This window comes from Huiozyma naganishii, chromosome 2, assembly GCF_000348985.1.
Source record: "Huiozyma naganishii CBS 8797 chromosome 2, complete genome".
NCBI classification, from domain to species: domain Eukaryota; kingdom Fungi; phylum Ascomycota; class Saccharomycetes; order Saccharomycetales; family Saccharomycetaceae; genus Huiozyma; species Huiozyma naganishii.
The window spans coordinates 1,039,223-1,049,917 of record NC_035923.1 but is presented as its reverse complement, the minus strand read 5'-3'; the positions used below and the strand labels follow the sequence as shown (position 1 = coordinate 1,049,917).

Below are 10,695 nucleotides of genomic sequence, written 5' to 3'. Positions count from 1 at the left end.
GGAAAATGATAATCCGTTAAAGGCAGAAACCGCAAAAGAGAACAATGGATGGGGAAACACAACAGGGATCACAAACACAAAGCTGGTCCTGGGAAGGCCCAGAAGTCAGCACCTCAAAGGAACGGACCGGAAAATCGCCAACTAGCAACCAAAGACTGGAAGACCGGTATATACTTTGGGAAGATACCATGTCGGGACCATAAAGCGTTGATGACGCGAGGATCGATGGCCCGAGGGTAAAGCTTGCAGGGAACGTACCAGAGCAGAACCAAACGCGTGGAGTGCGTGAATCAATGGTCTGACGGTATTGGAAACATAACTGGAGCAGCTCGTTGAGAGAGAAGACGCAGGATCGAAAGAAAGCCCGCCTCTCCGCAATGTTCAACGTCCGATAGAAAATGGCATACGAAGCAGAGGATAGACCTAGAGCGAGTATTCGCAGCCGGAATTGTTGTGCCACCCTTAACACCAAAGAGATAAAAAATGCATGATAGGAAATGGTGGCTGGTGTACTGAGAAACGTATTAAACCAACTTGACAACTAGAACGACAAAAGTGGTGAACGAGAATGATCAATGGAACGGAACCCCAGAAACCTTTTTACAATCCAAGGATTTAGTGTAGAATAGATGGGAAAGATTGACACAAAAAAGTGTACAAAACCACATATTACACCAGTACATCACATACGCGAATAGCCGCTCTTCCAAACGATATTTCTTAACTATGGCACATAGTTAAGGGAGATCTTAAGTATGGGGCGGCACCAAACCGGGCCCTGCGGACTCGACACCAGATGTGAGTGGTATCAAAGAGTAGCCTGTTTTTGTGGTGGTGCACGACCAAAGTTTGTTCCCTCAGATAAGGGCGATTGACGTAGAATGCAACCCAAACATACTTTTGTGTCACAAAGTCGCTTCATCAAAAACGGTCTTGTAAACGTGTAACATATCTTGAAATATGCTATCTTAGTGCCAGGAAACACAACTGTAGTCTTGTTTTTCCCATAACTGTTTTGGTTTTGTCATGACGGTTCCTTCGCCAAAAATGAAGCTCCCATTCATGAATGAGCCTCAAAGTCCCCCGCTTATTGATGCAAACGTGTTGGCACATGTGTTGGCGGTGGACAGACAGTGAATTTGTAACCGGATCTTGTTTTTAGTGACCTGGTCTGATCCTGATTTGTCGTAATACCCTCAATTCTCAATAAATTAGCTTGTCAACTATACTAGTGTACGCGTTCATTGATAAATGGGCTTCCGACAGTCTTAAATCGTTGTGAAGTGCTGTTGGTTTAGACCAACTGCATATATAAGCGCTAGGAAAACTAATCACGTGATATGGTCGTGTCTTGAGTATGCGATGTTTTAGGGGTTTTATTGAAGTGCAACAGACGGTCTCCTGAGCAGATCTTTCTGTACTATGACAGTTTACAGGGGACCAAATATTATGGATGGAGTTCCAGTTCACAATAGTAGAGTATTTCTAGTGATTTCTTGTCAGTCGTTTCAGATGACGCCTATCTTCTGCAAACGAATGAACCAGATTGATCTTAAACCAAAGGAATAACATTAATACGTGAACAGCGTGTCGTTTTACATTGTCTAGAGCTGGACGAATCGTTGGCGCCAGCTTGCCATGGTCACCATTACTTGTACTCCCAGGACTTCTTCTCCCGAGGTAAACAAGGCATCTTTTTTTTAAGTGGCTCTCAATTATGGTTGCGATAAGCTGGGGCAGACACACTCAAGAGCCCCTTGGCAGATGTCTCCAACCTGAGCATCAAGTTAGGATGACTTACATACAACCTTGTTGCAACTTTTTCTTTTTCCTTCGAGAAAGAAGCAACAGAGACGATGAACGAGAATTCAGGAAGACGATGAATCCGGTCTCTTGCAAAGTTGTTATCGCAATCACAACCTTTCAGTGATTTGTCATTAAAGAACACGGTGCTCTTGCGTAGTTCCAAGATGGCAAGCGGGCCAGACACTTTTACGTAATCATTTCTTCGTGGCGTAGCAGTTCAACTTTGCTACTCCAGCAACGGACCACGCCAAGAAATATATCCCAGCACCGACTTTGGAGTACACTGACTACAGAAGGTGTGGAAACCTGGAGATGCGGAAGGACAAAGAGAGAAAGAGAGTACAGCATGTTTGGTGCCCGCCAAGAAGCCCTGCTACAGAGGGCCCTCTGTCATCGTCGCAGACAAAAAAAAGTGTGGAAAGTTATTATATAAGCAAAGAATGTTCCGCTTCCGTTTCCGCTTCCGTTTCCGCTTCCGTTTTCAGCCGTTTCTCGAAGTGACAGCGGGCAACTGCGCTTGAAGCGAGTTCTGTCTTAGTCAGAGTGGCTACTTGACGTACATACACAGGCATGCCACTCAGTGCGACACATCTGTCATACGGGTCCTGTATCCGGACGGTGGCTGTCACTTTCATATAAATAGAGGGTATCACTTGGCAAATTAAAGCAATTGATATCGTCTCTTGTTCCCTTGTATATGATGGTCTTACAGATACACCAAGCATAACAACAAGCTTAACACCCTCTAACCATGTCTTTCCAAACAAACTTTACCCCCGTCGCTCTTAAGGACGCCAACCTCTTCAAACCCATCAAAGTGGGGGCCATGGAATTGGACCACCGTGTCGTGATGGCTCCATTGACCAGAATGAGGGCTCTTCACCCTAACCATATCCCCAACGAGGAATTGACCCCATTGTACTATGACCAGAGATCAAAGGCTCCAGGTACTCTGATTATCACGGAGGCAACTTTCATCTCCGCACAAGCTGGTGGGTACGACAACGCTCCAGGTATCTGGTCAGAGGAACAGGTTGCCGTCTGGAAGAAGATCTTTGCTAAGATACACGGGAACAACTCCTTTGTCTTTGTACAATTGTGGAATTTGGGAAGACAGGCTATCCCCAGCGCTATGGCCAGAGATGGGCTCCGTTACGACTCTGCCTCTGATGACTTGTACATAGACGAAGAGACCAAGAAGGCCGCATTCGATGCCGGTATTAAGCAACACGGTATCACCAAAAGTGAGATCAAGCAGTACATTGCAGAGTACGTCCATGCTGCCAAAAACTCTATCGAGGCCGGTGCTGACGGTGTCGAGATCCACAGTGCCAACAGTTATATACTGAACCAATTCCTGGACCCAATTTCTAACCATAGAACTGACGAATACGGCGGATCTATTGAAAACAGAGCCCGCTTCTCTTTGGAGGTTGTCGATGCCTTGATCAATGCCATCGGTGCCGAAAGAGTGGGGATCAGATTTTCACCCTTTGGGAAGTACGGTGGTATGTCAGGTAGCGACGATCCTCAGGTATACGAACTCTACTCTTACCTGCTGGACCAATTGGAATCGAGAGCACAATTTGGTAACAGATTAGCATACGTGCACCTCATGGAACCCCGTGTCACGAATGCTTCCCTGGAGGAAGGCCAAGGTGAAGACCTGGAACATTCGAATGATTTTGCGTACGAACACTGGAAGGGTCTCATTATCAGATCTGGTAACTTTGCCATCAACCCAGATATTACCAAGAGAGTAGTGGACGACAGAACTTTGATCGCGTATGGGAGATACTTCATCTCAACTCCGGATTTACCCCACAGACTAGCCGAGGGGTTGCCCTTGAACAAGTACGACAGACCCACGTTTTATGCACCAAGTGCCGTTGGTTACACAGATTACCCAACTTACGAAGAGGCCTTGAAGTTGGGGTGGAAAGCCTGAGCAACCTTACACAGAATAGCGACAGACACAGTCACCTGCCATATATCTCGCACATATAGACCGTATGGCAAGAAGTAATAATTTTTACTTTACTCTCCACATATTCAAGCTAGCACGCAGTTCGCTTGTTCTATTGTCGTAAATTCTAAAAATACGATCCAACCTACCAAATGAACTGCGTGTAAAACAGAGCCTTGGGGCGCCCCACCCTCTGTTCAGCGGAAAAAAGGATATAAATATTGTATGTAACACAATACTAACTGCGCAAAGAATCAATTAGAGTATTGTTCAATCGTTAGCTTGAGCTTATGATAATACCACATTGTCGTTATTTACTATATACAACAGGATCGGTTTTGTCTGGGAGCTGAAGTAGCTTGTGGTTGAATAATGTATATACAGTATAATATTCTTATTTGGCGCATATGCGTAGTTTTACAAGTTATACCAGATGTCCTTGACTGCCTATATTTGTTCCTTTTTGGTTTCTTCTTGGTTTTTAAGTCCGGGGTTCAGAAACTGTCTTGAAAGATGTCGGCGCGGATACCTTGCAGCTTATATGCGTTCTTGAGAACGGGCCATCTGCAAGTCTCAAGTGGGTGTTCTCACATGTTGGGTTCATAATATATTACGGTACTGTATTTCATAGGGTGATGGTTCATGAGTCCATCCCCCTAGGAAGAACCATGATCTATTCTCACAAATTCTTTCAATATGGGTAGATTGCCATTGAAAGGTTCCCTTTCTAGGAGAGCCACTAATGGACCATACGTCACAAGAACTATGTACGCTACAAGAGCCCTGCCAGGTATTCTGGTAGGACTTTGAAGACTACGAGGGGGCCGGCTAGAATATTAAAACATTAATATAGAAACTATTAGCATATTGATAAAGCAATGTTGGTACAGGTGACGCACCAGGTTTGGGAAGTGCGGGAAGGGCAGTGGCACACTGATAATCGGGGAGGACGCGGTTTAGTGGATGTCGAACGCGTCCAATACCTCGCCAATCTTCATGTTGACTCTTACTCCTAGGCTGGGTTTATCAGCCTCCATGCAGCGGAGCCAGGCGATCTTCTCCTGGACTCTCACGGGAATGCCGTGGTGCAAGTCCATTCCATGTAATCGCCGGTACACCTCCTTTTTCTCGGAGACCAGCCGCGAGAAGAGCTCGACCTCGCTGGCGTACCTGCTGTCCATCATGTCGAGGGAGTCCAGCACACGATGCAGTTTCACCATCAGCCTGTCCTTGTAGAGCAGGTACTCCCCTTTCGCCTTTCTTCTAGACGTTGCATCGGGGGCCTGCTCCATGGTGAGTCTTAATTGGCGTCCGGTCTCGAGACACCTGCTGATGTTATTCATCGTGGTGAGGTTGTGTTCTTGATATTTTCCTAGGAGGGCCAGCTTGTCTTGCAGCAGGCCTGTCAAATTGCCGACTTCGGTTCTGATGCTGCCACAAATGTGGCCGCGGTAGTCGTTGCCGTCTATATTTGCTGCAATCAGAGAGTCTAGCCACAGCGAGACGTGCAGGCTGTGTTTGTACTTGCGCCACGTCTCTTCTTCGAGCTTCAAAAGACGTGTGAACATCAGCTTTGCGGCACTATATCCATCCGCATCACCGCATCCCGGGGCGTCGACAGGGCGAGTAGGGAGCGCGGGCTCCTCAGGGTCCGGGCTGTGTTTGAACAGTTTCCGGTACAGTGCTGTTGTCCTTGTCTTCACTGTGCCTTCATGCCTTTTGATCTTCCGCAGCCGGAATTCAAGTGAGGCCCGTTTGATTTCCTTGATGGTTGTTTGCGCCCTGGTGTACTCTGCGCGCGAAGCGTCCCTGAACTTTCTCCAGCGGCGAAGGTCGTGTGTGTCTATGGTTCTGAACCTTGGAGTGATGTCCGGGTCGTGGTCGCCAAAGTTGTTCAAGGCGTAGTCGTAGCCGTTCCTGTTGTCTTTGGAGACCCTGTCAATCCAGCCGATCCTGCCGTTTCTGCCTTTTCTACGGGCACCGTCGTCAAGACCCTCCTCGCACATCTCATCGTTTCCTATAGCTACTCCAAGGTCTGTACTGTTGGGGGCAGTGCGGACGTTGTTTTGCGGAGGTACTAACCCTTGGGGGTGGGTGTTCGCAACGGAATTGGGAGAGATGATGGAGAGGGGTCTGCCACTAGGAACCGAGTGTAGAGTGGTTTCTGTGGGGCGTGGTGCCGGTTTCTGGGCTTCTATCGGATGAAAAATGGCTTTTGCTTGGCGGGCTCTTGCGACAGCGCACTGGAACCTCAATTTAGAGTGCTCATTTGTGGATGGGACTTGTGGTGGAACCTGTGGTGGGGCCTGTGATTCCTTTGGATCTAGGGATGGCGGTGGCTGGTTTTCGGTTGGGGTGGCACGGGACTGTGCGCCCCTGTTGGCGAAGGGAGCGTTGAACAGCGCCGTAACGGCGCTTGGGATCTCCGAGCTGAACATGTAGCCCTCTTTGGGTTGAGGGTACTCTGCCTCCTCAACCGCCTTCTTGATTGCCGCGCTGCATTGTCTGTCCTGCTTTTGGACCATGCGTACCTCGATTTCCTCCTTGCTCATGGATGTAGGAAACCAAAGACTTCGTCGCAGGCGATCAGCCCCGCGTCTACTTCTCGATAAGGTCGCACACACAGTAGGGGGTCCGGCCCATGCATGTGGTGCAGCCCTTTGGGCGGACATAGTGTTCGATGTCCAGTTCGTAGGTTTCCACTTCTTCCCTGGTGAAGAGATTCACAAAGCGTGCTTTCACGGTTCTTTTGGCCTTGGTGGCTTTCTCGATGAAGGTAACAAAATTCATTAGATGCTTAAGGTGTCGTAGTGATTTTTCTGGCTGTACGAGTGGGGATCTGGGCGGGAGAGAGAGGAAATAGGTAAAGATTAAGGTGATTGAAGGCTAAATAGGTTTTGTGATCTGATTCAAAATCTTGTTATTTTCGGAAGAGAATATAAGTTTGTGACACAAAGTCACTTATTCCTATTTAGGAAAAATGAGCAAAAAGAAACGTTTTCTGGTTCTGTAGTCTATTGTAAGATCTGTACTACATTATAACAGGATATGTTTTTAGCTGAATTTGCCAGCCCCAGGGTCCATGACAGCAACTTGATACTTCTTGAAGGTTTTTGAATGAAGAATCAATATACCGTGGTAACTTCATTACTTGGAGAAGTGAAGCCGCACGTACTGAGATGTGAAATCAGAATATGATCATCCCATACTACCTGATCTATAAGAAGCGTTTTTATGCAAAGGGTGAATAGCATTACACAACACTTTATGTAGACTTGAGCCTACAAACAACGACTACAGGAACCATACTGGTCCTTAAACCAGCAGCCAGTTGGGACCGTTGGGTTGTTCTAACCCCACAGGCATATCTATCGATTGATTGAGTGATTCTACCATCAGCAGATACTCTCCCACAGAAGGACACTTAAGATTCAACATCAACATCGCCGTTTTGGTATCTATTAACTAAAATGGAAACATCCAAAGTTCCTCGACAGAGTGTTAACATTTTTTCCTACAAAAGACAAATCTTTGTAAAACATTACAATATTTACTAGATAAAGAGCAAACCAACAAGAATAAGCTCTACAACTGAAATAGTCTTCAAACATTAACTACCTATATTGCAGCTCCAGGCTTGTGGCTAATCTCTTAATAGTTAAACTCTGGATTGTATTTTTTTTCTTTGTTCTCTTCTTAAGCTGGGTAACAGTATGTGTGATCTTGAAAATATTGCAGTTGCAACGAACTCTGTTGAACGAATTCGATAGAGTAAAGAAGTACTTAGGCACAATTGAGGTTGCATTTGCCGCAAGAAGCCTTACTTCAGTTGTACTTTTAAAGTATCGAGTACTATACTCTCTCCATCTGAAGTAATTGAACGTTGGTCGGTCGGGAAACATTGAACTTATGTCCTCAACAGGAAGGGAGGTGCACCCAAATAACAACTTGAAGCCGATGTCGAGGCAGGGCCGTAGACGTGCGTCATCCGTTGGTAAAATTGATTTAGGAGATACTGTTCGCTCTGCCAATGCCATTGAAGGTGCTGAAGTTGATGAGAGCAGCTATTTCCCTCACGGGATGACACAGTCCCCAAAAGTGTTCCTAAATAATTGCATTTTGTCATACGGGAAAATCAATGCCCGCCACTCATGGATCACACCTTTGGTCCTTGTGACCTGTACCTATCTGGTGTATTTTTTATCTGATAACCAAACAGAATCCAACCCATTGCACATGTTTGTAGCGATATCGTACAGGATTGGCGATACTGACTTTTACGGTAAAGGTATCAAAGATATCCCGTTTGTGTTCTTTTACATGATATTTTTCACCTTTTTACGTGACTTTGTTATGGATATGATCATTCGTCCCTTTGCTTTAAGAGCGGTCAGTTCAAAGCATCAACAGAATCGATTAATGGAACAGATCTTTTACATTTTTTATTACGGGCTCTCTGGTCCCTTCGGGCTGTACATTATGTATGGATCAGACCTCTGGCTATTCAGAACTTCCACCATGTACGCAACATATCCAGACTTGAATAACCCATACTTGTTCAAGCTTTTCTACTTAGGACAGGCTGCATTCTGGACTCAACAAGCATGTGTTTTGGTTTTACAGCTGGAAAAACCCAGAAAGGATTACAATGAACTGAAGTTTCATCATGTTGTTACTTTACTATTGATTTGGTTGTCCTATGTGTTCCACTTCACTAAAATGGGTCTTCCCATTTACATTACCATGGATGTATCCGACACATTGCTAGCATTGTCCAAGACACTGAATTACCTTGATTCCTCTCTAACCTCCCCAGTGTTCGTTATTTTCATGTTAGCGTGGATTTATTTACGCCATTACGTGAACTTGAAGATATTATGGTCGCTTTTGACAGAATTCCGCACAGTTGGGAAGTATGGCTTGAACTTTGCTACTCAACAATACAAATGCTGGATTTCATTGACCATAACCTTTATTCTGATCTCTGCTTTGCAGTTGGTGAACCTGTACTGGCTGTTTTGATTTTAAGAATTCTTTATCGCTTGGTATTCACCGGTGTCGGCAAGGATGAAAGAAGCGAAGGAGAAAGTGAGTTTGAAAGTGACATCATCGTGACCCCCGAGGCAACTAGCGAGAAACCTAGAGAAGGCAGGTCGGTAGCCAGTAGAATTGAGATGGATTTGGTTGAAGCAAATTAGGCGGGTACTACGGTTCCCATACCTGGGCACTTTCCGTTTTCCGTGAACTTGAAGCCGGCTTTCTTGACCTTGTTTTGTACAAAAGATAATTCTGCCACCTGTACAGAAGTATACTTAGTAGCCGAACGTTGAGTATTCACATGGTGAAAGTTACAATATTTATCTGATTTTTGTTCATTACATAGGTGTATTGGTAGTATATACATGAAAACGTTGTATTTTATCTGGCCAAGAATATTAAGTGGGGCTATGTTTCTCTAGCCTGTTTTTCAAGCCTCTCTGACCGGCCCTAGCCAAAACCCCTAACAGCAAATTGACTGAACGTGAGGAATCATCATTTCCTGGAATTGGGTATGTGACCATGGATGGCTCAGAATCCGTGTCAATGATACCAATTGTGGGAATTCTGGTCTTCATTGCCTCGTAAAGAGCATTTCGATTATCCGTAGGGTTCAGTACAACAAGTAGATCTGGTTTCACAATGCACATTTTTTCATCAACGGTTAGTTGGCGGCCAGTAGGTTTGTCTAGCATATCTACTTCCATTTTATCCCAAAGTCCTGAAATTTCTGTGGGATTCGTCAAAGTCCCTGGAATCCATCTAGATGACACAAAATAGCCGTTTGTCTTCTTTGCAGCCTCCTCCAGAGCTCTCTTTTGACCATCCCTCGTCCCTAAAAATAACACAATACCACCATTTTCGACAACGCCCTCTATAACATTTGCTGCTCTTTTTAGATGGGAGAGGGTCTGATTCAGGTCGATTATGTGGATACCTTTATAGGTACCATATATGTACGGCTGTGTCGATGATCTCCATAGGGAAGTGGATTGACCTAAGTGGACTCCTGCAGACATCAATCTTTCCAGAGTGATCTTTTCAATTGATAACGGGCTCGAGACATCTTTGTAAGGAAAGTAAACATCTTTGATATCTGCACCTAGCCTCGCTGAATTTTTGGCATGATTAGTTTGGCGTAAGAACAGTTCCTGTGGTGTGTAAGGGTCGTCATTGGCAGAAGGTTCCAAAAATGGGTATTTGTTCAACTGTTGACTTATGTTAAGAGTGTGGTTCTCTGTATCCTTTGCGGCACTGCTGCTCGATTGCTTACCAAGATGGGTGAACTCGTTAAAAAATTCAGTGAGTTGTTCGTCCAATTGTTTCTCCTTGACTGTCAACGGACTCTTCAACATATTTTCCAGCTTGCTGGCTTCTTCAGCAGGCACATCACGAAACCTACGAAGCTTCTTGAGCATCTCTTCATTATACTGTTTTAGTCGATGCATATGCATCGCTTGCGTCTCTTGTTGACCGACTGGCGACAGTCTCTCATCCATGAGACCTAACCCTGATTGAAACGATCTTCGCAATATGTTGGAGTTCTTCGAAGCAATGTTCTTCCTGCATGCATTCCCAAAGTGCCTATTGATTGCACACCGAGTCAAAATATACATTGTTGCTGACAAAATGTGGCAGCCTCTTTTACCTCCTGCCCCTTACCACAGAAAACTTGTGCTAGATTTCACTGCTCTTGGAGAAGCTTTGACGACAGCCTATGTATGTTTTGGCTTCGAAGGTCCTCCTTTAGAATTCCTTTGAATTATATTTTCACCGGGTAATGTTCATGTTGATACCTACTCGTCAGTCGCAACCATTACTTCTCTCCATGGTGTGAATCTACAGAGGTAAGGGGAGAGACTCAAGGGAAACAACCCTGCCTGTCT

At 45.3% G+C, this 10,695-nt stretch overlaps 4 protein-coding genes across 4 annotated transcripts; 2 read left to right on the top strand and 2 right to left on the bottom strand.

The window, feature by feature from the left end:
• Positions 1–2,557: 2,557 nt before the first annotated feature.
• KNAG0B05410 (alkene reductase) lies at positions 2,558–3,754 on the top strand (the record flags this gene model as incomplete). The annotated part of the gene is made up of 1 exon (XM_022606534.1): positions 2,558–3,754. One exon carries the CDS (start codon positions 2,558–2,560, stop codon positions 3,752–3,754), a length of 1,197 nt encoding a protein of 398 aa, XP_022463220.1.
• A 974-nt stretch (positions 3,755–4,728) lies between these two features.
• On the bottom strand, positions 4,729–6,444 carry KNAG0B05400 (uncharacterized protein; the record flags this gene model as incomplete). Its single annotated transcript, XM_022606533.1, has 1 exon — positions 4,729–6,444. The coding sequence occupies one exon, from the start codon at positions 6,442–6,444 to the stop codon at positions 4,729–4,731; it is 1,716 nt and encodes a 571-aa protein (XP_022463219.1).
• Positions 6,445–7,681: 1,237 nt separating this feature from the next.
• Positions 7,682–8,794, top strand: KNAG0B05390 (TLC domain-containing protein; the record flags this gene model as incomplete). The annotated part of the gene is made up of 1 exon (XM_022606532.1): positions 7,682–8,794. The coding sequence occupies one exon, from the start codon at positions 7,682–7,684 to the stop codon at positions 8,792–8,794; it is 1,113 nt and encodes a 370-aa protein (XP_022463218.1).
• A 413-nt stretch (positions 8,795–9,207) lies between these two features.
• MRP4 (mitochondrial 37S ribosomal protein uS2m) lies at positions 9,208–10,308 on the bottom strand (the record flags this gene model as incomplete). Its single annotated transcript, XM_022606531.1, has 1 exon — positions 9,208–10,308. One exon carries the CDS (start codon positions 10,306–10,308, stop codon positions 9,208–9,210), a length of 1,101 nt encoding a protein of 366 aa, XP_022463217.1.
• Between the last annotated feature and the right edge of the window lie 387 nt (positions 10,309–10,695).